Genomic DNA, 25,373 nt, shown 5'->3' with positions numbered 1-25,373 from the left:
GATTCCGCGCAAGGACCGCGTGCTGCCGTCGACTGACTACGTGTGCGAGAAGCAGTTAGACGTGAAGAAGTGACGAAGACGTCGGAAGCAGTCTACAAAGGACACATTCTTGTGAGTGCACCGCGAAAGGCGGCTCTGGCAAAAGACGCCGTGCCGACGAAGTTTCCCGACTGCCCTGCTCATTTTACAAAGACAGAAAAAAAGAAAGGCGCCTGCACCCTCCTGCCACCCAACATAGCCGAATCATACTGGAAATCCCCCCCCCCCCCCCTGCAAGAGCTACGCTTGTAACAATGACAGTATTTTGGGTTTTACGTGCTAAAACCACGATATGATTATGAGGCACGCCGTAGGAGGGCTCCGGAAACTTGGACAATCTGGTGTTCTTTAACGTGCACTGACATCGTACTGTACACGGGCCTCTAGCATTTCGCCTATATCGAAATGCGACCGCCGCGGCCGGGATCGAAACAACGACCTTCAGTCAGAGAAGCCGAGCACCGTAACCACTGTACCACCGCAGTAGACTGGCTACGCTCGTAAAACTCCACACATCCAAATGTACGTGTTCCTTAAATGACCAAGTAATAATCCTGTGTCTGGGCGACTATGTAAGGCACAGACAGTGAAAAATATCACTCGGATGTCAACAGAGAAGAATCGGAAACAGATGCTCACCACTCTATACATATCTCCCCTTCTTGCGGTGCTAAACCAGGGTGGTTTTCATGGCCTAAAGCGTCATCGGTGCCTAAAATTTAGCTGCTGGCACGTCGCTACAATTCACTGTTTTATGTGCGACAAGCTAGCGTTAACACAGGTTGTATTCATCACACATTTTTTATGCATAATCAATGACCGCTAATTGCTTCGAATGTTCGAGTCGGCAATCGACAGTACGTTTTGCTGCTGTAATCGTACGGCTAATACGTTATATTTGTCTGGCTAGGTAAGCATTACTTCAACAAACAGAACTAACATCTGTCATATATCAACACGACGTCACTCATATGTTAATATTGACACGTATACATGTTTATCCTTTCACCGGTGACCGCTTTTCACCGGCTGTTAAACGTTATCGCTAGGCACAGGACGCGCCTGCATGTACCTGAAGTTTCTTGACCGTTATCGATGCTTCTATCCGTTGTCTCTTGTCACCGACGCTCATGTAATCGATTGTATGAGCGACGCGAATTGTCTAGAACTTTCTGGAAGACACGCGGGTACCAGGGATTAATCTGGAACCTTCATTGACTCATGTATAAAAGCCGACGCGTTTCGCCGCTGATCAGATTTTCGACGATCGCCGACTGTGTTCGCCGCTTTCGTTGTGCTTCGAGTGTAGCTTGCTTTCGTGGGCACAGGTTCGCCCAATAAAGAATCAGTTTCGTCATACACAGTTTTACGACTGTTAACTTCAGCATCACTACTACGTGACATCTGGTGGAGGTGCACAATTTCACATTGTGTGGTGGGTAACTGAACATATTGAACAGGTATCTACAACGGAATTGTTAAAATGTCGTATTTGTTCGCCATTTTTATGTTTTTGCGCTCGATATAGCGTGAAGGCTGACTTTTTTATTTATTTCGAGCGGCGTTCGCTGCCCCATAGCGACCATGCATGATACCTCGCCTCGGCCACGGATACTGTGGCGCCATCTCGGGCCCTCTGCACAAAACGCGGACCGAAGTTCTCCCTTCCGGAGGCGCCGTTCGTACACCTAATAGACTTCTAACACCGTGGCCGGTTGTACGTCTTGAAGACACCCGCGTGTGCGCACTGCGGGTCAATGTGGAAGGCAGAACGTATTTCACCACGAAGATGTCGCGGTTTGACGAGCAACCACTTGCGGACGTCAGAGACGTAATTACGGCGACAGAGAAGTCCATCCCGCATTTCGAAGTGCGAAGCTTGACGGCGCTCGAGAAGGTGGAGGAACAGTCGACGGGTTTGAAAGGAAGCGGATAAGAGCACTAATCCAGGCATCCTTGCGTTGCTCCGAAGCCATGTCGCAGCCTGCTGGGAACGAAAGAACTTGGTCAACGGCAGAGAGGCAGGCGTTGCTTTCGGTTGACACGGGTGAACGGGAAATCGCATCGGTGTGGCGGCGGCCAGACCTGTAGACAATGCGCACGTCAAAATCTTGCAACCGCAAAGCCCAGCGAGCTAATCGACCTGAGGGGTCCTTCAATGTGGACAACCAACAAAGTGAATGGTGGTCTGTAATTACGTCAAAGGGGTGGCCATAGTAGAGGTGGGGTCGAAATTTACCAAGTGCCCAGATTATGGCCAAACATTCCTTCTCCGTAACGGAATAATTCGTCTCTGCTTTGGTGAGGGTGCGGCTTGCGTATGCAACGACGTACTCGTCGAACCCAGATTTGCGCTTCGCGAGCACAGCGCCGAGCCCAACACCGCTGGCATCGGTGTTTACTTCGATCGGAGCACCCGGGTCGAAGTGACGTAGTATACGCGGCGATGTTAATAGACGAAGCAACCCTTGGAAGGCATCGTCACAGGCAGAGGACCAGGCGTAATTGTTCAAGTCGCTCCGTAGAAGCTGATTCAAGGGAGCGGTGATGGACGCAAAATTCCGAATGAATCGGCGAAAGTAAGAACACAGGCCAAGGAAACTGCGAAGTTCTCGTACGGAGGAAGGTTTCGGAAAATCAGAAACTGCACGGAGCTTGGCGGCGTCAGGAAGAATACCGTGTTTAGATACGACATGGCCAAGGATTGTGAGTTGACTTGCGCCAAAGTGGCATTTCTTCAGGTTGAGCTGAAGGCCGGCGGCAGTTAGGCACTGTAACACTTCCTCCAGCCTACAGAGATGGGTGGGAAAATCGGGCGAAAAAATAACCACATCATCTAAGTAGCACAGGCACGTTTTCCACTTGAGACCACGCAACAGGTTGTCCATCATACGCTCAAATGTGGCTGGGGCGTTGCAAAGCCCGAAAGGCATGACACGAAATTCATATAGGCCATCTGGTGTTACAAAGGCCGTTGGTCTTCGGGTGCCATGGGGACTTGCCAATAGCCGCTACGTAAGTCGATAGAAGCGATGAACTCCGCGCCTTGGAGACAGTCAAGGGCGTCGTCAATTCTCGGAAGAGGGTAAACATCTTTACAAGTTATTTTGTTAAGACGACGGTAATCGACACAGAATCGAATCGATCCGTGTTTCTTCTGAACAAGAACAACGGGAGATGCCCTGGGGCCTATCCTAAGGCTGAATGACCAGTGTTACCAGGCTTGGCGATATATAGCCAAATGGGTTACGGGAAAAATTTTTTGGCGTTGACTTGGACGAGTTCGCTATGTATGTGGCTATCTTTGGGCTACTGAAAATCTGCTACTTGGCTTTGTTTGGGCTGTAAGTGGCGCCCTAATTCACGCTCCAGAGTTGGTTCTGAACGGGTAGAAGCATATCTCGAAGGCCATGCTTTAGCTGGCTGAGCCGGCCGCGTGGCTATGCGTGTGTGCGTGCGCGAAATGACCCCCCCCCCCCCCCCCCCCGCCTTTCCTTCACTCTCTGCGCCGTTGTCTGAGCTGGTGGTTTTGATCTTTGATGCACCTAAACTTACACCCCGCTTGACCGTTACGCACCAGATCCCCGGGCATCGGAATGAACCTGGGAGTAGAGGGCTTTTCGCAGTACACTGTACTAACATGGCTATGCTCAGGCAGGGAGAGCAATAACATAGGGTCGGGGCCGTCGGGCGATCGTGGCGCCGACATGAAAGAAGGGAAGCACGGGTGGATGACACGCTCCAGTGTGTTCATGGCCATGTCTTCCGCATGAAGTATCGCGCCGGGCACAGCTTTCAACCTACTCCACGTTTCTGGCGCGAAGCTTTACTGCCATTTTCGTTTTCCTGCTAGATGAAGTTTTCTACGTGTTTATATTCGAAATTCATTCCGATAAGTTGGACCTAAGATCGGATCCTCCTCAGGGAGGAGAATTCAAACATGGTGAAGTGGGCCAAGTATGCGAGAACGTATAAAAAAGAATGGGAGCAAGACCCCGAGCCAAAGGTGGCTTCTGGTGCTTTTACATCTAGATGGTTTGTCCGTAACGTTGTGGATGCAGATACTCATTCTGCGAATTTCGAAACATGTTTGCCACGATGACATCAGTGCACCACGTCACATGAAGTTCACCCACCGTGTTAGCTTAGCTTGTGAGGAGTCGTGCTGCTAGCTCGATGACGCGGGTTTGATTCCCGGCCATGGCGGCTGCATTTCGATCAGGGCGAAATGCAGGAACACCCGTGTACTTAGGTGTACGTTAAAGAACCCGAGGTGGCCAAAATTAATCTGGAGTTCCCCACTGCGTCGTGGCTCCCTATCATATCATGGTTTTGGCACGTAAAACCCCAGAAATTATTAGAGATTTAGAATAGGGGCCTCAAACGTATTGGGGCCCCCAAAGAAATAGCGTCGAAGCCACAGCGCATTCGCAAGACGGAAACTGTGTTTTGGTTTTGCGTCGGGTACGCCATTTCATCGATTTAGCGGGACCCCCAAAAGCTACCCCAAAAGCTTTCGTCAACAAACATGGCGGCGCCCTTCGAAGCGACGGCTCTAACCTAGCACAAAACTGGGCTCGATTCGTGGTAACGCGTGAATTTCGTAAGCTAGAAGAAATGAGTGTGGTTATCGCTTTATCTCAACTAACATGTGTAATGAAGATTGATTCATTATACGCCGCTGATTCCAAATTCAATTGTTGATTTTATGGCTCGTAGGCTTATCACGGATTGACATGGCTGGGTGAAGGTGCGTAAAGTTGGTTACTCAAAACTAAGCGCTACAAGTTGCATGCTGCTAATAGAATAAGTTCTAAATTGTAATTAAGGCCAGAACACGAAAGTCTAAATTACTTTTCTTATCGTAACGCCTATTCCAAAACTATTCATTCCTGCTTGCCCCAACGCTAACACCCGCAAAGCTTTTTTGGGCCCCAAATTTTAGGGGCCCCTATTCTAAAACTTTATTAGTAGAGGCCGGATCTTTAGGCATTAAAAAGCGCGTTTTAGGCGCCAAAAATAGGCAGGCAAAACAACGTTTTAGGCCTCCACTGTAGTAAATATAGGCACAATAAATTTTACAATAAATGCAAATAATTTCAAACGAGGACGTGCGTGGCCTATATCTACGATAGGAAAACAAGAAATGTTATCGTCTATGATGGCACAAAGGCGCCAACAGTTGAACATAGCCGTGCAATTGTCCCATAAAACTGCTGGACTAATGACTATCAATTGGCTTCATTCAATAAGCACACTGCTCATATTCATATTCAACGGCCGCTGTACTCGAGCGTCACATATAGTGAAACGGGCATGAAAAAAACACACTTGAAAGCTGGGAATACTGATTAAAAAAACGATACTTTGCCTGACGCAATTAAATTAAGACACAACAAAAACAGACAAATAACAAATGCAAGAGAGACTACGATTGAGTGTCTGAATGAGAGGGTGTCTGAAGCGTGTCTGAACTCAAAACCCGTGCCGGTCTTACTAATCTAGAATCACGACGTCATATTTCTCGACTGTGTCTTTTTCACAAATTCTATCATTCACCACTCCAGATTTCAGCCATACTACCAGCTCATCGTCAGTCCAGCCGCATTAACCACAGAAAAGCTGTGTATCCTCCCCCCGGCGCAGACTACCTCCCATCTACGATCATTTTTTGTGAAAACCGCAAGAGACTGGAACGGTCTGTCTGCCGACGTCACGCACCACTCCGACGCACATCACTTCAAGGCTGCTCTCGAATCCCTGTTTTGTTAAACTAAGCCCATCCCTCATGTAATACCCCATCTCTGGGGCCTTTGAGGTACAATAAATAAATAAATAAATAGGTAACGTAATGGTCAATCCAAGTTGGCGAAGGGGACCTTCTAGAAGTCGTTTTCTATGCATGGTGAACCTACGACACTCTATAAAGAAATTATCCAGAGTTTCGCCAGTGATCCGCCAGAGTTTCGGGTTCATTGCAATAAAAGCATTGAGGGGAAGGCGCCAAACCAGACCTATGGGTATGGAAATTAAGCCTTGGTATTCAGCAACGCATTCTAGTAAACACTTCAAATTTTCTTGTTGGACACCATCTGCTGTGCCAAGGAAACCTAAGGTGCTGAAAATCGGTGTTATTGAGTACACATGATTTGGCCTGTTCTTCGTGGACAGAAAATTTTTTAAACCTCGCAGAAGTGACGTATGCGGAAGGTCATAGGATCCTCAGTACCGGGCCGTTAAGAGATGCCGCTGCTAGTGCGTCTGCAGATTCGTTTAAAGTGAGCCCCACGTGCCCTGGCACCCATACCAGATGGATAAGGCGTAAATGTTGGGGGATGGATGAATGAAATTCTCGGAGAATGATAGATGAATTGGGCACTGATAAAGCGGAGCAAACAGACAAGGAGTCGGTTAAGATTACGGCTGAAGTAATGTGGGAAGTTTTCGTAGAGCTAGGATGATCGCTAATAACTCCGCCTGAAATATTGGCGTAAAGTCGGGTAGTCGAAGGGAGAAAGACCAATTTAATGATGCCGAAAAAATACCCACTCCTGCCTTCTCTTCACTGACAGAAGCATCTGTGGCTATTACTGCATTTATTTGGAGGTTCTCGAGGTGGTCATCTAGCAAACTTTTTAGGTATCAAATAGGCAGGAGTTTAGCGTTATTAGGACATATATCATCGAATTCAACGCTTACTGTCGCAGTAGGGAAATTTTGAAAATCCACATCACGGATTGATATTTCTAATGGCTCTAATAGTTTCTGCACAAAAACTACCTGGGGACAATGCAGTCTGGACCATTGATTCTCAAAGAATGTAGTCGGTTCTCTAATAAACATATACAAGGAGCGTCTCTGGGGAGAAGCATATATGTTCAGTAACGTTTGGACTGTCAGTATACGAAAACGAGTTTGAAGAGACGGCAGGTGAGTTTCATGATAAAGAATATTATTCGCTACATATTTTGGAAGGCCGAGACATAGACGTAGTGATTCGCGTTCTAAAAGAACCAGAGGGCGTAATTTATAAAGAGGGCCTCCAGAAAATAACGCGCATCCAAACTCTAAAATGGGGCGGACATACATAAAATAAATCATCAGCAAGGTCTCCCTGCGCATTCCAAAACGATTGCTGCTGACTCTTCGTAATAAACCAACTGCGCGTGCTCATTTAGATGCGATGTATTCTGTGTGTGTCTTCCAGTTAAGCTTTTCTGTGGAAATCATTCCCAGATATTTTAAAGATTGCACCTGCGGAATAATCTCCTGGCCCTACGACAGTGTTATTCGGATAGGAAAAGTTAAGGGAAAAACAATAATAATAATAATAATAATAATAATAATAATAATACCTTTATTGCCAATAATAAAATCAATACATTCATACAGGCCTGCCAAAGCCTTCGAAGGCTTGAGCGGCAGAGCCTGGCAGGCAGCAAAACCATACACGGTACACTAATAGATAAGCAGCGAACTCGAGTATAGCATAGAAGAAAAGTTATACAGTTTCAATGAAAGAATTTCCGTTGAGCATAATTAAACACAGACACACAGAAATGCGTGTGAAAAAAAATAACCATAAGATAATATGTAACCATACAACAATCTGATCGTCATGCAAAACAAAATTGCACAATCACATGAATGAACACAAGCAATAACGGTAAGCAAAAGGAACAAATACGCCTTTACAAACAGATATGCCTCAGCAGTCTCTTTAACTTGTATTTCGTTTTTGCACAGAAGGTGCTGGGGGGTAATTTATTGAAGTAGGTTGGAACGTAATGGGCGCGAGCTCTAGTGCCGTACCTTGTGGAACAGCGTGGCCTCCAAAAGGGATCCCTGGGCCTTAAGCAACGGGAAGAAGTGTACGGAACTAGGAATTCACTGGACCAGAAGTGTTTTAAAACAACCGTTTGCATTAAAAGATCATTGAAATTCGGCATTGAAAGTATTTTGAAACGGTCTGCGTCAGCATTCAGGCTCAGATCATAAGATATGTTTTTTAAGAGGGAGTGCAGTATAGCATTTATTCTGTTATGCCAGCGAACAGCACAGTGCCCGTAAATTGTTATTCCATACCGCAGCAGACTGTAGCCTAAAGCGTATGTTATTGTTTTCCTTACCGATAATGGCATGCAATATCTTATATTGTACAGTAGACATGATACGGCGCGAAGTTTTTTGCAAACATAAGCAAGGTGGCTGTTCCAAGAAAGGTCGCTATCAAGATATAAACCAAGATACTTTACCACAGATGAATACTGTAATGGTCTGCAAGAACAAGATAAACAATCTGAACAATGCAAAACAAGAGGATAATCAAGCGTTACCTTCCTCAAAGGATTATGGAAGCAGATTAATTGCGTCTTCGATACATTGATATTAATTAGGTTATCTCTAAACCAGTCCATAGCTTTTGTGGCAGCAGACTGTAAAGAAGCAGTTGCTTCATAGTAGCTGTTGGCAGAAGTTACGATCATCGTGTCATCGGCGTATTGATAAAGAGAAACGGGTATCATGCTACACAGGTCATTTACAAAAATATTAAATAATAATGGGCTGAGTATAGATCCCTGCGGAACTCCAGCATTAATAATGGAGAATGCGCTATGAACTTGCCCAACTGAGACAACCTGGCGCCTATCCCGAAGGTAATTAGCTAACAACGACCAGAAAGCACCCCGAAATCCTAACAAAAGAAGCTTATTTAACAACAGACCATGGTGAACACTATCAAAAGCCTTGCTACAATCAAGAAGGAGTGCACAAGCAACTTTAATATTATCGAAAGCTACATTCAACTGATCAGAGAAATCTTCCAGAAGGGTTTGAGTGCCTTTGCCAGGCCGGAAACCATACTGACTCGGGGATAAAATGCTGTGTTTGTCCAGAAAGCTTGTCATCGTTAACAATAAGTGTTTTTCTAGTATTTGAGCAATAGAAGGCAGAATTGAAATCGGGCGATAATTTTCAATTTTATTATGCGCACCGCTTTTATGAAGAGGTATAACTATGGCCGTTTTCAGTTTTACAGGAATGTCTCCACTTGATATTATGCGATTGAGTAGTGCTAGCAAAACCTCTTGGATGTATTCATATGTTCTGCGCAAATCATTAATGGAAATACCGTCAATTCCAGGAGATTTATTACATTTTAAATTGAAAATAATCGATCTGAGCTCTTCCTGAGAAATTGAAGGCAGATATGCCGATTCACTAATGCTGTGACGCAAAGAGCACAAGCCTACATGCAAGTTTGTGTTTCTAATTGCACGAGAGAAGTGGTTGTTAAACTCATCAGCAATATTCTGTCGGCCGCTGGATAAACTGGGAGGAAAATAATTCATTATATTAGCTCGCGTATTAGCGCCTCTAAAGCTGTTAATTAATGACCACGTTTTCTTACTACTGTAACCAGCAGCTTTAAATTTATCTCGGAAATGTATTCGCTTTGCGGAGCGGATCATGGCATTAATTTTATTTCTCAACTGCATAAATTTGACCCGTAGGTCTGCACAATTCGGGGCACGCTTGCATTGGGCCCAAAGTAAGTCTTTCTCTTTTATTGCAGCGAGTATGTCAGACGACATCCACTTGTTATCCGCGTTACGCTGTTTGATATGTATTGTTCGGGTAGCACTTTCTTTTAAGTTCTGGAACACTTCTACGAGCTTGTCATATAGGTCAGCAGGAGACTATTGCTAAAAAGGATGTCCAGTCATATTGAGTCACCAGCTTATCAAATTTTTTTGAATCAAGCACTGAAATTAGTTTTTTGGAATCTGTGGGCGCTGTCACAATATCTGGATAACTTAATGAGCCGCAAACGAAGTAATGGTCAGCAAGTTTAGTTTCTACTATAGCGGATTTTACGGCTAGATTCTGAGTGCGAACGATAACGTGATCAATGCAGGACACGGTGAGCTTACCGGCTAAAAATTCTTCACGAGTCGCTTGATAAATGACGCATTCCAAGCCCCATTTGGAAAGGCTATCTAAGTAATCTGCGACCAAGCCTACAGTGGGACGCAAAAGGTCAATATTGATATCACTTATGATACACACTTGCTCTTCAAGTGATAAGGTTGACAATGTGGAATCGAGTTCGGATAAGAAAAGCCGCGCATTGAAACTGGGAGGTCGATAAACCGCTAACAGAGTCACCGAAAAAACAGGTGTGCTCAGGCGCAGCGATATCACTTCAGCTTGGGTAAAGGAAAAAGTTAACTGTGAAGCTGCCCATCTGTTACTTACAAAAACTGTTAAGCCTCCTCCTTTTCTGGTTGGACGCGTGTACGAAAAGGTTTGGTAACCCGGCAATGAATACTGTGGAATGCTATCGGAAGAAATATTAGTTTCAGTAAGTACAAAAGCATCGAACGTGAGGCGAGATGTTGAAGTGATGGCACAAAACTGATTCCAATGATTGCAGTTTTGCTGACATTTAGCGACATTTGTATTCCTTTTAGCCAAATTTCAATCTGATTCAAATACAATTGCAAAGTTTTATATAAGCTATGAATGTCATTTGATACTGAGAAAAATGCGATATCATCAGCGTATACGTATACCTGTACGTCATGATGTGTCGGGATGTGATTTAGTAAAATATTAAATAATACGGGGGAAAGTACTGCACCTTCAGGAACGCCCCTTGTCTGTTTGTAAATGTGAGAAGACACACGTTTTGATAGCAATAAAATGTGCGTCCGCTTAGAAAATTTTGAATCCATGCAATAATGTACTGTGGGAGACTCACACTTTCGAGTCTGTTGATTAAGGTACTGTGATCGACACTGTGATACGCCTTCGCAATGTCTAATGTGACTAGGCAGCGTACTGGTTGTTGCGGCGAGTGAGTTGAATTCGACTCTCCAAGTCAACATGAGCACACCAAATTGAGCAGCCGCTCCTGAATCCTATTTGAGAATCACTTAATATTTGGTTCTCGCTTATCCACCTATCGATATGACCATACAGAACTCTCTCGATTAATTTTACGAGATTTGAGGTCAGAGAAATAGGTCTAATGTTATCTATTGTATATCCATCACCCGGTTTTTTGAGTAACGGAATTATTTTGGCAACCTTCCAGTCTGGATGAATCCATGCATTTTTAATTGAAAAATTTATAAGATTAAGCAAATCCTGGGGTGATAATTCGAATAATAGTTTTATCATTGCTGTAGTTATGCCATCAGGACCTGGGGCTGAAGCTGGCAGCATCTTTAACACTCTCATTAATTCTTCTAATGTGACTGCTATGTAATCATTAGCTGTTTCAGGCGTCGGTATATGATAGGGGCGAAGTGATGTGAATCGACGCTCTAAGCCTTTTGCAATCTCCTCCAGTGATTGTACCAATTCAGTGGAAGTTAAGCTAACAGACTCTACATTTATCGGGGCTGAAACAATCTTTTTAGACCGTAGAGACCTAAATAGGGCTTTCTTATTACTAGACTGCGATAGGTAACTGTAATGTTTAGTGTTATAATTTTCTTTCCCTTGGTCAACTGTTTGCCTGAATGTAGTTGCAACAAATTTATAGTCATTCCACTTACGTGGACATTGATTATAGAGTAACTTTCTCCAGGCTGCCTTCTTCTATATTCGCGTTCACAGTCCGAATTCACCACCATGGTGAATAAGTACCCCCTTTAGTTGACTGCATACTGAAGCTGGATTTTTTGTAACTGTCACTTATCACTTGACACAAATGAACTACCTTAACTTCATCATTTAGGCCAACCTGTTTATTTAAAGCTGATCGCAGTGAATCTTGAAATTTACTATAGTTAACATAGGTGCGGACATGCTTTTCGACCAAATTAATTGGTCTCATGACTTCAAAAATTATTGGAAGATGGTCGCTATTTGTGGCCGAGGTGATAGCAGACCAGGAGAAAATTGCACAATCCGAACTGGAAAAAGTTAGGTCTAACACCGAACGCGATTTGCCGGATACATATCTCGAATTTACACAGTTAAGATTATTTGACGAAACCCAATCCAACAATCTTTTACCACAAGAGTCGGACCGATAACCCCATGATACGTGGTGAGAATTAAAGTCACCAGCTATGATTAGATCCTTTCTGCAGGCTGCAAGCACGGCATCGAGAGAACCTGTATTGAGAACTCCTGTGGGAAAATAAACATTGACTACCGAAAATGGGGCGCATCCAGGAAGCGTTAAATCCAATGCTAGAATCTCACTTTCAGCAGAGAATGACTGGTGACTAATCTCAGCTCTATGACAAATTTTTGTTGAGATGAAAAATGCTAATCCCCCTCTACGAGAAGCGCAATCTAGACGAAAACTGCGAAAATTCTTTAAATGAAAAACTCTTTTCTGTGGATAACCAAGTTTCTTGCAAAATAATCAAATCAGGAGAAAGTTCTTCACAGAGATATAACAGATCAGCGGCTGCAGTAAAAATGGAACGACAGTTCCACTGCAGCACTTTCAAGCTTCCTATGTTGACGATATTCCGGCAGTATTTACTGCCGTCTGTAGAATGTTATCCTTTAGGAAATCATCCTTTGGTAACCTGTCATTTTGATTCTTTTTAGCTTTTAGTTTATGGAGGGTAGTTGCTCTCGGGGAGTTTGGAGAAGCACGACGTTTACACGTTCGAGCATCTAAATTCATGTTCTCAGTGGTATCTGAACCAGGCTCGTGACTGTTAAAGCCCTCATGTTCGACAGGAATTGCGGGAACTGCGGTGTCATCAGAACTGCGAGGCGAGGCCTCTGCCGATTGGTGTTTCTTTATATTTTCATCAGAAACTGCAATTGCAGAAGGAACATTTGGATGCGCAGTAACATGCAAAAGTTGCGACAACTGAGTAGTGAAAACTTGCCCAATTGTCTCTGAAAGGCTCGTCAATAAACTGTCAAGGGTTTTAGCCATAGCCTTCTCTACAGCGGCAGCTACATCACCAAGAGATGCATCCATAGCTTGTGAGTGATGAGCAGCAGCTTCAGCATCACCACATGATTTTTCTAGGGCAAGAGCATGAGCTTCACGACGCGAACACCGTTTCCTTTGTATAATTTGCATAATTTAAAGCTCTTGGTCTCTCGCAGGGCATTTCGTGCAGTCCGCAGGGTGGGAACCTTCACACAAACAGCATCGTTCGCTCTGAGAGGAACACGTTTTTCCATCGTGGCCTTCTCCGCAAATGCGGCACCGAACATCAGATCTACATCCCTTAATACTGTGGCCATATCGCCAGCACTGAACGCATTGTACTGGGCGGGGAGAAAGTGCTTCCACCCTGTATATTAAGCGCCACGCCTTGATGTCTGACGGCCTAGTTGTGCCTGCAAAGGTGACAATGACCGACTCTGTGGGGACTCTGATTATCAGAAACGCGTGAACATCGGTAGACTGATACGGCACCTGCCGGGGAGAACATCTCCAGGACCTCGGAAGCACACAGACTCGCGCATCGACTCCACGAACTAGCCCCTTAACGCAAGCTAGATGAGGAGGAATAAAAGGCCTCACCGGGTGATTCGCGAACATTTGACACTGCAGAAGGTCGGAGACACAGGTCTGGTCCGGCGAACAGCATAGAATGCCCCCTCTGCCAAACTGTCGAACATCGATTATGCTTTGGAAGTGCGGGGTTGCTTTCCGCAGCTCTTCTTGAGTCGCCTTTGGATTTTTCACGCGGATGTATCCCCCATTGGTCGGCACCAGGGCCACTGGAACGCTGTGAATACCACTGCGCAATAAAGCCTCTATGGGAATGTCATTATTGGGAAGTGAAGCCGTCCAGAGGAAATACCTCTGGCCGGGAGAAGAAAGAGACATTAGGAACTCACAATCAGATTAATTACTCAATAAGAGGAAAGTACTAAACAAAGCTAAAGAAAAATAAGCCGCCCGATACTTGACCAATTCCCCGCAACACGACTCGAACAGCACAGGGGCACAGGGGATCGCAGCCAGCAGCCTCGGCAGCTCGAACCACGCCTCGGGTGGCTCGGGAGTCACCTTTAGCCTTGCACAAAAAGCAGCGAGAGCGGCGAGGCCGACATTGTTACCTCCAATCTTTAGCTCGCGCTTCCTGGATGACTGGCGATGCGGCTGCAGCGCCGGGCATTCGTCTTCAGTACACATCATACGTTTTTACCGGAACCCAAATGCCATAGCACACATCACTAACTAGTCAGTGTCATTATTTTACCACTTACATGTTTTACACCATTTACAGCGACGGTTTTAGGCCCCTTTACAGCCATGTCACATCTACCATAAGGAACTTATTGTCCACGCCATCCATAATACATCGATAGCATTACCATTTGTCATGGCGCTCTTTGGCCATACCTGGCCCCTGCGCCATAAAACACCACACATCAACTATTTCTTTTTTCTTTATTCCATATTTTGTTCCATTCTATATATAAATTTGCTTGTAATTGTTTTGATACAAATATTTTTGAAATTGGGATAAATGTTTCGTTGCCTTCCTTTGTGGCTTTTTTTGCTAGTTCAACGGTTTATGTATTTCCTAATATTCTGCTGTGGCCTTTTATGTATGTTAAATTTCTTTGATTGATCTAATAATTTTTGTTGCGCGCGTCATTGGATTTGAATTGCTTGGATTTTTTGAAGCTTGAAGTGCTGATAAGCTGTCTGTAGATAGTTGATATCTAAACTGTTTTGTGATGATGTGATGTTTTATTGCTTTTAAAATGGCTAGAACTTCTGCATTGTACAGTGAAATCTCGATACAACGAATTTGAAGGGACCGCGGAAAATAGTTCGTTATTTTGAAATATCGTTATAGTGAAAACATCGAAAATTCGCATTAAAAATCGTAAATGCAACAAAAGGAGTCGCCTACCTTTGCTGTGTACACATCCGCAAACGCTTGATTCTATGACGAGCGTGAAAAGAAACAAAACGCGAAGTATTCCGGAATGAGCGCACGTTTATTTTAAAAAGTCGGTGATCTTGGCCTGGCGGGTGCCGCTCAACTGCCGCAGGACGAACGCTTCGAAGTTGTCCACATTCTTATGCTCTGCTTCGGTGGCATTGCTGCACCTGCCAAGGTAAGTGCGCATCTTTCGCACGCATTCCATGATGTCGGCGTTGGAAAGCGATTCTTCTGGTTGGCTAACGGGCGCGGTCTCAGCGTCATCTTCGCCATTGGCGTCCTCGTCGCTGTTGTCACCACGAACAGCACTGACGATGTCATCGGTCGTCAGTTCGGCTGACGTGCAGGCTTCGTCATCGCACTGCACATAGTCCTCGAACGTCACCGAGGCATCCATCGCGAGTCTTTCCACAACTTCTTGCCACATGCCACTCACGTCGCTTTCTTCGCTGCCTTGTTCAGATTCAGATCCAGATTCTTCGCTGCCTTGTTCAGATTCAGATACCAAGCCTGCCTTCCTCCAGCAGTTCTGGATGGTGGTTGATGTAACGCTCCACCAGGCCCAGATAACCATTTCTGTGGCGTGTAGCACATTGATGGAGGTAGGCAGCTTCATCCGAAGATTTATCAGCAATCGCTGAACGAGGCGTGTCCGGTAATGGGCCTTGACGCTTTTTATGATGCCTTGGTTCAGTGGCTGGAGCAAGGAAGTACAGTTCGGAGGCAAGAATTCTAGCTGTACATTTGTCAGCCTAACATTAACAAGATGCGCCGAGCAGTTGTCGGCGATAATCAGGATTTTCCTACCTGCGCTCCTCATCTCATCGTCCACCTTCAGTAGCCACTCAGAGAACAACTCTCGTGTCATCCATGCGCGTGAATTAGCCCGATAATCGAACGGCAATGAAACAACGTTCCTCATGCAGCGAGGCTTCTTGTATTTGCCGATCACCAAGGGTTTCAGCTTCTTGGTGCCTGTGGCATTGCAGCATAACAATACCGAAATCCGGACTTTGGACTGCTTGCCGCCTTTGCAGCTGTTCCCTTTAAAATGCATGATTTTATCAGGAAGCATATGATAGAAGTACGCCGTTTCGTCCGCATTGAATATATCATCTTCGGAGTATGAAGCAACGATTTCGCGGAACTTTTCATCTCTCCATGCAGCAGCGCTTGCTGCGTCTGCCGCCTTCTCTTCACCAGACACCACTTGCCAGGTGATTTCTTTCCTTTCACGGAAACGATGAAGCCACCCCGCGCTTGCCTCGAAGCCTGTGATGTCCAAAGCATCAGCGAATTGCCGGGCTTTTTCCTGCAGCATGGGTCCCGACACCGGCACATTTTGGGAACGTGCGTCCTTGAACCAAGTCAGTACTGCAGCATCCACGTCTTGGAAGTTCCCAAGTCGGAGCCGTTTTCTTGACGGTGCGAGTTGGGACCCTCGGTGCAGCTCGAGGATCTTTTGTCGGTCCTTCAGGATGGTTGCAACAGTTGATGGTGCAACCCCCATCTCGTTCGCAATGTGGATTTGTTTTTTACCGGCGTCCACTTGAGAAAGAATATCCACTTTTTCTTTCAAAGAAAAACTGCCTCCGTTTCTTTTTCGCGCTGCTTCCGGAGCTCATCGCGAACGCAGAAACGAATCACTCTAACCTTTAAAACGAGAAAGCCATACGACAATCGTGCGACGTTGCCGATGGACGGAACAAAGGCGACGAGGTTAGGCTCAACCTGGCTCAACGAGCATGCAAAAACAACATGAAAAACAAGGTACTCGCGATGGCGATAGGGCTAGCCAGGCTAGCGCGCGTTTAGCATAGGGCAACGCATGGAGAAATGAGCAGGAGCTCTGATGATGATGATAGTACCACATATTGCGCTGGGCATTTACACCGCCGCACGTAATTTTTACGCTAGAAATTCGTTATTTTGAGGTTCTCTTAAGGTACCAGGGTGATAAAATTTGATACGTTATTCTGAAACATTCGTTATTCTGAAATTCGTAGTAGTGAAATATTTTTACATTGAACCAATGGATTGATACGGAAGGGGATTTTGTAAATATTCGTTAATCTGAAAAAGCGTTAATGTGAGGTTCGTTATAACGGGATTTCACTGTAATTGGAACTGTATTTTCTTTGGCTTTGAATTTTATTTTCTTTGTCTAGTAATATAAAAGCTGCACCAGTTTCTTGTTCTTTCTTTGATCCGTCTGAATATATTCTATAATCTATGTGCTCCTCAGTTTGTATAAAAGGTTTACTAATTTTCTTAGATGGGTGGTTATGCCAGTGGTCATATTTCCGCATTTGATTTTCAGTATATGGTGTATTGTTCCAAGTGAAGTTTTTTCCTTCGTTAAGTATTTTATATTGTTTGTTTTCTTTTTCAAGAGTTAAATATACAGGTGGGCTTTTTGATAGAATATTAAGTGAGAAGTTTGATGTTGTTTTGAAGGATTTAGATATCATTATTCGTCGTAGTCTTTCAACTGCTTTCAGTTTCTTTATTATAACATTTCTTCTGTACCAAGCAGGTGAAGCGTATGTTATCATTCTCCCTTTCCTGTTTTGTAAATTCCGAACAGGGTCGTCTGCGTGAGCAGGCGTTTGGTGTGTTGCGACACCACGTACGCGAGCACACGAGTGTTGGACCCTCGTGTGCTCGGGTACGCGTCTAACCGTGCGCCGTGTCCGGGGCAAAGGGGATCCTGGAGGTTGAGCCGAAGCCGTGTGTTTCGACCTTTATGGCTCCCGGCGGAGGCAAAACACCTCTTTGGCCTCTGCTTCACGTAGACGACACCCCCGGACTGACCCACCCGGGGGAAATCGGTAGTTGCCTTTTCCTGTCTCTGTCTCCCTCCAACCTTCGTCTTTCTTTCTCACGTTCCATCTCTCTTGTCTTCTCTTCAATTTGTTTTACATCCAATTTTCCAGCCAGCAAGGGTTAACCTGGTGTAATTTATCCATGCTTGGGCCTATTAGGTTATAGTGGCCAGGTACAGCTGGCGTCTGCGTCTCCTTCGGGTCTCGTAGCGTCCCCTTATTGGGCTCGGTGGTGGGCGGCTGGCATAGTTAGCGAAATCATCGTTACCTTTATGGCTTTTTCGACATTCCCCCGACTCCCCTGATCGCCCTCACAAACGAGGGCGCACCGAAGATATTTTTAAGTTCCACTGCCACAGATTGCAAAACTTCCCCCGACTTCATGGGATCCATTCTGATAAACCCGAAAAGACGGTGAGAATGATCCCACCCTTTCTTGTTTCGAAAAGGAATATAGAGTTAAAATTATCAGATGCCCAAATAAATAAACATAATAAATAAATAAATGATACAGCGATATCTCAAAAGCGTGAAAGGACTCGATAGCAAATATAGGAACAACGTGGATTGTGTTATTGACAGGTAAATGCAGCAAACTACGACTTGTAAGGTGGTTTGCTTTGACTTGCAAACTTTCAAGGACTTTTCGATAGCGAGCTAGGGTGCCTCGATGCCAGCGCCGCCGTTCAGGGTGGTGCCATCCTTTGACCGCCTCCGCGCCGCCGCTTTCTCGCTGCGACGCCATCTTGAGTCACAGCGAGCGGTTGCGATTGCTAGGTGCCGGTGCTTAGTTCGAGACAGAGTGGGCGCGGATGCTTGGCTGACGCTTCTACTTGCTGGACAGTGTTCAGCCGCATGATTGACAAGCTTGTCAAGTGCATCGAGTAGACATGACGGGCTGTTGTGTTCCCAAGTGCGCCGGATCGACGCGTAAAGGACTGCGTTGTTTTCGCTTCCCCAGGGACCCAGAGTGACGGAAGAGATGGGAAGTCCAAGTAAAGCGCGATCACTGGAAGGCAACGGATAACCCCTGCATTTGCGAGGTAAGTGTCAAGAATGTTTAGACTACCGCACCGTGTTTTTCATTTAAATAAGAAAGTATTCTCTGATCCTCGCTCACGTACCTACGTTCGCTCACGAACTAAGTAAGCACTGCACCGATGCTGTCTGGTTTGCGAGCGCGCGTCGCATAGGCTTTTTTCGTTTTGATGGGCGCAGTCTGTACCCTTATTTTAAGGACTGACGAAGATGCTTAGCCGCGAAATAGTCTTAAATTAGCTACGAATCGTCACGTAAGCCACCTATTTTCCTTTTTCACGGGAAGCACACATCGTGTGTGTCTCTTGTTTCTTTTTTTTTTTCTTTTTTCGGTACTGGTTATTTGGGACTAAAGAACGCAGTGCTTCGTCTGGGGAGAGCGGCTGTTTTGTACGTTGTAAGCGAAACATTGTGATTTTCTCTGATTTCTCAGGAGATATCTTGCGGACCTCAGGGTGTTACGTTACATAGCTGATTTTTTAGACTTGTACATATTTGTAGCGTGGTGATCGTAAGCCGATGGTCATTCGTGCTCATTCCCGATCGTAGTGGGTACTGTGACGGTCTTTAAATGCCTGTGCACGGTATGCCCAGGTGTAGTAGAGTTAAGGGGCATCATGGGACCAAAATGTTTAGGCGCTTTCTGGCATGGTGTCTGTTGTAGCCTGTGCATTTCTTCGAAACGTGTGAAGCGAGGTAATACAGCATTGCTTCTGCTAAAATTTATTTTTAAGCACTGTAATGGGTTCTCTGTATTTACAAGGCAACTTTTCATATCAATAATCACTTTTGTTGTTTTACCTGTACTTAGAAACACTTTGAAGAGGACCAGTACGAGGGAAATCGACAGGATGGGCGCCGTCTGTTAAAGTCAACAGCCCTACATCATCATGGACTATATTTTCGAAGTGAAAAACATTGCTAATCTGTATTTGACTGTCTTAGTTTCATTTACGGTTTTTGTACGTGATATGTATGCAGTGTTGTTTATTTTTTCAATGTAGTTATCAGTGTTCTAATGGTTATTTATGAAATGTTCTGTACTCGCCATCGATGTGTTTGGCTGATGCGACGTATTCGATGGCAGCTGATGTATGTATTCTGGCTGGATATCTTGATTAATATTACCCGCGGTTGCGTTTTCTTGTTTGCATTCTTGTTTTCGATTTATATTGTGTGTAATAAGGTTGATGTACTCACTTGAACCCCCCCCCCCCATGTAATGAATAAATAAAAAAAAACTCTATATCCCGAATTGTGTGTCGAGCCTACCTTGCGAATTAATTTTTTAACTCGTCTTTCAACATAACCTTCAGGCGCCAGACAGTACATATAATTTTTCATGTACATATCTCTGTCATGATTGATTGTACTAGACATTATACGTAAATGTATTTTGTGCATCGTTTTATTTCTTGTGTGTACTACGCAAGATTGACACAGACAAGTTACGTTACATTTTTCTCTACAGCACTAACTAAACCTTATTTTCACATCGCAGTTATTCTTACACCAGCTTAATCCTGTCAGCACACAGTTTTGTGGGCAAAAAAAGAAAAATTGCGCGTAGATATCGTCAAATAATTGCAACGAACGCGAATAGCACGCGCAACGCAAGGGAAACTAACCGCCGTGCGCGAGTGGCTGGCTACGGTAAAGGAGGCGTGACGTGTAAACCAAAATACAACAGCGAAAAAGAAAAACTTCCACACACAGGGGATCGCAAACCTTATATACCAAGCATCGAAGCGCAAAAAATAGTGCGTATTTTAAACATACACACGGCATATTAAATGTGATTGAATTAGGCAACTTGGGGCATGTTCCCGGCGCCATACATTTACGTCTTCGACCTTCGACGAGTTAACGGCTATTGGTTATAAAGATATGCAGATGGGACACCGATAAAAAAATCCTCATCAAGGCAAAGCACTTGGAAGCGCGCCGCGAGTAACACTTTATGAACGCAAGCGTAGCTGAGTCTCAGCTCGTGTGACTCAATATGGCGGCGCCAGCGGGGTTGTCTCCACCCTGGACGGCGGCGCTGGGCATCGAGGCACCCTAATAGCGAGCGGGCGCGTTGCGGCATCGCGCAGCGGCCGCGAAATCTACGGAGCGCATGGATTTCAATTACGAAACTTTATGGGTATATAGTTCGCGTAAACTTTTGGCGCGAAAGGAGCATTGACATTTCCAAAGGCGTGCTTTAAAAGATTTTCAATTCTGGAACTATGGGGTTAATGTTCTTATAAACTTGGACCAACATGCGCGCACTGGAGCCCTCGTGTCCAAGCCGTTCCAGATCTGGAAGCACGCGCTCGAAATCTTCCACACAAACGAAAATACTAAATATCACCGTGACCGTCAGCTAGCAGCTGATAATTTTCTCCAAACATTTTCAGGAAGCGTGCCCAATGTGATCGATCAGCTGGACTAGGGAAGGCAAAGTAAAATATGAGAAAACAGAAAAAGTAAACGGCCTATTATTGAGGCCTTTTTTTTTTTGCGGGCGACAAGGTCTGGCTCTCCGTGGCCACAGGGACATGCAGTGGCCCTATGGATTTAAGCATAGCCCCCGCTGAAAATACACGTATTTTCAGAGCGCTTCTTTGCATGCGAGCTGATTGTGGAGATACATATCCGAAGAACCATTTGGAAAGTTGCCCCAGAAATGCCTCGTATTTAAGCCCAGATGCACAAAACGAAATTATAGAAATTTGTAGTGAAATTATCAAAGAAAGCCTAGATCCAAAAGCATGCTGTTTCTCCATACCTCCTGACGAAACGACGGACATCGCTAGAATCGAACAGCCTACTGTTTGTGCAAGGTACCTAAACAAGTATGCCAACGACATCGAGGGAGTGTTTTAGGTTTTAGCACCAGAATAGATGCCCATCTCTCATTCAAATGAAATCAAAAATATTTATTTGTCGCAAAAATATACACGCATTGGGGTTAGTATATTGACACGTATACATGTTTATCTTTCACCGGTGGCCGATTTCCACCGGCTAACAAATGTTAAACGTAATCGCTCGGCCAGGGCGCGCCTGTATCGGAAGTTTCTAGAACGTTATCAATGCTTCTTTCCGTTGCCTGTCTTCACCGACGCTTATGTTATCTGATTGTATGACCGAAGCGAATTGTATAGAACTTTCTGGAAGGCACGCGGGCACCAGGGAATAAATAGTGTGGAACATCCGATGACTCATGTATAAAAGCCGACGCGTTTCGCCGCTGATCAGATTTCGACGATCGCCGACTGTGTTCGCCGCTTTCGTTGTGCTTTTCGAGCGTAGCTTGCTTTTGCAGACACAGGTTCGCCCAATAAAGAATAAGTTTCGTCATACACAGTTTTACGACTGTTTACTTCAGCGTCACTACTACGTGACAATATACAGGAGGTCCCATAGCACAAGGCTGAAAGGGGACCTCCTGTCAGAAAATCACATGTTGATAAGTACAACAAAATGAAAACTAAAAAAGCATTAAGTAATTATTGATAGTGTAGTGGGTAAGAGAGTCCGCAGCCATTGAGAGAGGAGGACGAAGTCCAGCAGCCCGGAGAGCGCGAGACAGCGACCGACGCTATTGAGCCAAGGCTGTTGTGTAGCCCTAACTGCTTTGTGAATAAACCCCCTCACGCGTCTCACAGAGAGTGCGAGACAGCGACCGACGCTCTCAATGGCTGCGGACTCTCTTCCCCACTACAATAGTAATAAAAACAACGCAACCCTCCAATAAAAAATGCCACTAAAAATGGTAACAAAACAACGTTCGGTAATTATACATAGCTATGAAAAGAACGAAACATACAATAAAAATGGCAGTAGGATCGGGAAAAAAGTGACGTTAATTAATGATATATAGCTATTGAAACAACTGCAATGTTCATGAGTAATAAATGTGAAAATAACGGACACAATAATACCTCTAAAGGTAAGAGAACGCCGATATAGATATACAGATGAGTTATGATTGCGAGATAAGATGTTTAGGTTCTTTTTTAAAAGCTGCTAATGAGAATTGTTTAGTGCTTAGTGGTATTAAATTCCAAAATTGAATAGCTGCAATGATGATAGTATGTTTGCGGTAGTTAGTGCGTGCATGTGGAAAAGTAAAAAAGTTGTTTGAGGTAAACCTGGCAGGATTAGAGTTTAACAATTGAAATTTGTCCAAAACGTTGGCTGTTATGGTACCGTTATAACACCTAAATACAAGAATCCCCAAATTATATTTGAATAAATGACACACTGTTAGTACACTATGTTGCTGAAAAAGTGGGGACGCGCAGCTGTCCGGTGAACTGAATGTTAGGATGCGAATGACTTGGTTTTGGAGACGTTGAAATGGAAGGATGTGAGATGGATAGGTATTCGCCCATGACGCGATACAGTACGTAATGACTGTGGATGACGGCGTAGTACAGTTTAAAGCAAAGTCTGCAAGTTGAAGAATGGTCGTGCTTTAATTAATGTTCTGATACCATGAGCAATCCTCTGCCTTATAAGTGAAATGTGATGATGGTACTTCAGATACTTCAGATGAGCATCTAGCACTACTCCCTAAAATGTGCACTTAGTAGTACTAAGATGGCTGTGGCTGTTGATGTAATAGCGGGTGTAGGTGAAAGAGCGCTATGACTAGAATGGAAGACAATGAACTGTGTTTTATTGGTATTAATCGTTAAACCATTAGCTGTGCACCAGTTCTGAATGTTATAGAAGTCAGAGGACACTTTATTAGTTAGCGCATCGATGGACTTGTCTTTCGTAACTATAGTTGTATCATCTGCGTACAAGAAAGGTTGACTCTGTCTTAAAATCGAGGTAAGGTCATTAATATAGATTAAGAATAAAAGCGGGCCCAGTATGGAACTTGCGGGACACCTTTATCGTTAGATTTAAAAGGGGAGAAGATGTTAGAGACACAAACAACTTGCTGTGTATTAGATAAGTAGCTATTAATCAGCTCCTGCGCACTACCTACGTACGACACCTATTGAGTTAAGTTTAGCTAATAGTATATTATGAACTATAGAGTCAAATGCCTTGAGAGGTCAATCAACAGGAGTCAAGCGCGTGTTTAATATAATCGGTAATCGAGAGTAGTGCGAAATCTGAATAGCCTGCACGAAAACCAAATTGTTGAGTGGATAAAATACGAAACATAGTTAGATATTTAGATAATCGTTTTTCAATACACTTCTCTATGATTTTACTGTACGATGAAAGAATGGCAATAGGTCGGTAGTTACCAATAGAAGTTCTATCGCCTTTTTTAAAGACTGGAATTATCTTGGCATTTTTAAGCTGCGATGGGAAGATGGCAGTTTTAAACATAAGGTTAATGATATAGGCTAATGGGGTCGAGATCACATGAGAGATTCATTTCAGGTAAATAGGCTGAATGTTATCAAGACCAGCACTTGTTATTTTCATGTGATTAATTATTTCCACCACCTCATCTGGGCCTGTTGGAAAGAGGTAAAATGACTGAAGACATTCCCTAATTGTTGGCTGGTAATCGTGCGGCAAGAGGGAAGTGTTAGCACAGAAGTAGTTGTTGAAGGCGTTCGCAATGCCGTCTGCATTTCTAAGAACACCCTCCGATGACTGTAATTCAGTTATAGCTGGCTCACTTAATGATTGCTTTAGAAATTAATTAATTGTTTTCCATTGACCTTTGCTGTTATTACCAGCATTATGTATCCTGTTCGTATAATAATTTCTTTTAGCTTCTTCAAGGACTTTGTTAAGTAGGTTGCAGTACTTTTAATATCGCGATCGCAGGGCAGCATTGAAAGGCCGTTTCGTTAACTTTTTATTTATTTATTTACACGTTACCTACATCGCCGTACGGAATTACGTAGGGGACGTACACATGGGTAATAACATAATGCAGTTAACAATCGACATGATAGTTACGACAAATCCAACGATGCACAAGATACTTGTAAGAAAAAAAATGGAATAACAGTGAATTACAGAAATTATAAACAGTGACACAGCCATACATTTAAACACCCAAACGCATCGGGACAACAAACCATTCCTATTGCCAGTGGTATTGTGGGCGTTGTTACAGGGAAGAAAAAAAGATTTCATTATCAGTTTCATTAACGATATCATCCGGGAGTCGGTTCCATTCCTGTATTGTTTTTACGAAGAAGGTACTACGAAAAGATTGGGTTTGGTAGGAGTATTCTAATATTTTCTGTGAATTATCTCGTCTATTTAAGACGTACGTTGGTGTAAAGAGATAATCAAGGGGCTTAATGGCTTTTCTATTGTAATAAATATGAAGAAATTTAAGCCGCAGTTTCTGCCACCTCACCATTAGTGGCCCCCATCCAAAGGTTTGTTTTATTTCTGTGATACTTGCAAAAGAATTGTAGTTGTTGCTAACAAATCTGGCTGCTTGATTTTTAATTTTTTTCCAGTCTGTCGATCAAGTATTGCTGATGGGGGTCCCAGATTACACAAGCATAATCCAGAATAGATCTTACATACATGAGATAGAGGGTTTGTTTCACGGTCTGTGAGGCTTGCCTAAAATTTCTGCGTATAA

At 44.2% G+C, this 25,373-nt stretch overlaps 1 protein-coding gene across 1 annotated transcript; it reads right to left on the bottom strand.

The window, feature by feature from the left end:
• Positions 1–14,994: 14,994 nt before the first annotated feature.
• Positions 14,995–16,449, bottom strand: LOC119463443 (tigger transposable element-derived protein 6). Its single transcript, XM_037724291.1, has 2 exons — positions 16,204–16,449; positions 14,995–15,636 (listed from the first exon to the last, which is right to left on the bottom strand). Exons 1-2 carry the CDS (start codon positions 16,447–16,449, stop codon positions 14,995–14,997), a joined length of 888 nt encoding a protein of 295 aa, XP_037580219.1.
• Positions 16,450–25,373: the final 8,924 nt, after the last annotated feature.

Source organism: Dermacentor silvarum, chromosome 9 (assembly GCF_013339745.2).
Source record: "Dermacentor silvarum isolate Dsil-2018 chromosome 9, BIME_Dsil_1.4, whole genome shotgun sequence".
Lineage (NCBI taxonomy): Eukaryota > Metazoa > Arthropoda > Arachnida > Ixodida > Ixodidae > Dermacentor > Dermacentor silvarum.
This window is presented reverse-complemented; position numbering and strand designations above follow the sequence as displayed.

Coding starts and splice junctions, on each gene's coding strand:
- LOC119463443 (XM_037724291.1), bottom strand. CDS start 16,449: ATGGGGGTTGCACCATCAACTGTTGCAACCATCCTGAAGGACCGACAA. Junction 15,637..16,203: donor TGGACATCACAGGCTTCGAG/GCAAGCGCGGGG, acceptor TCCTTGCTCCAG/CCACTGAACCAAGGCATCAT.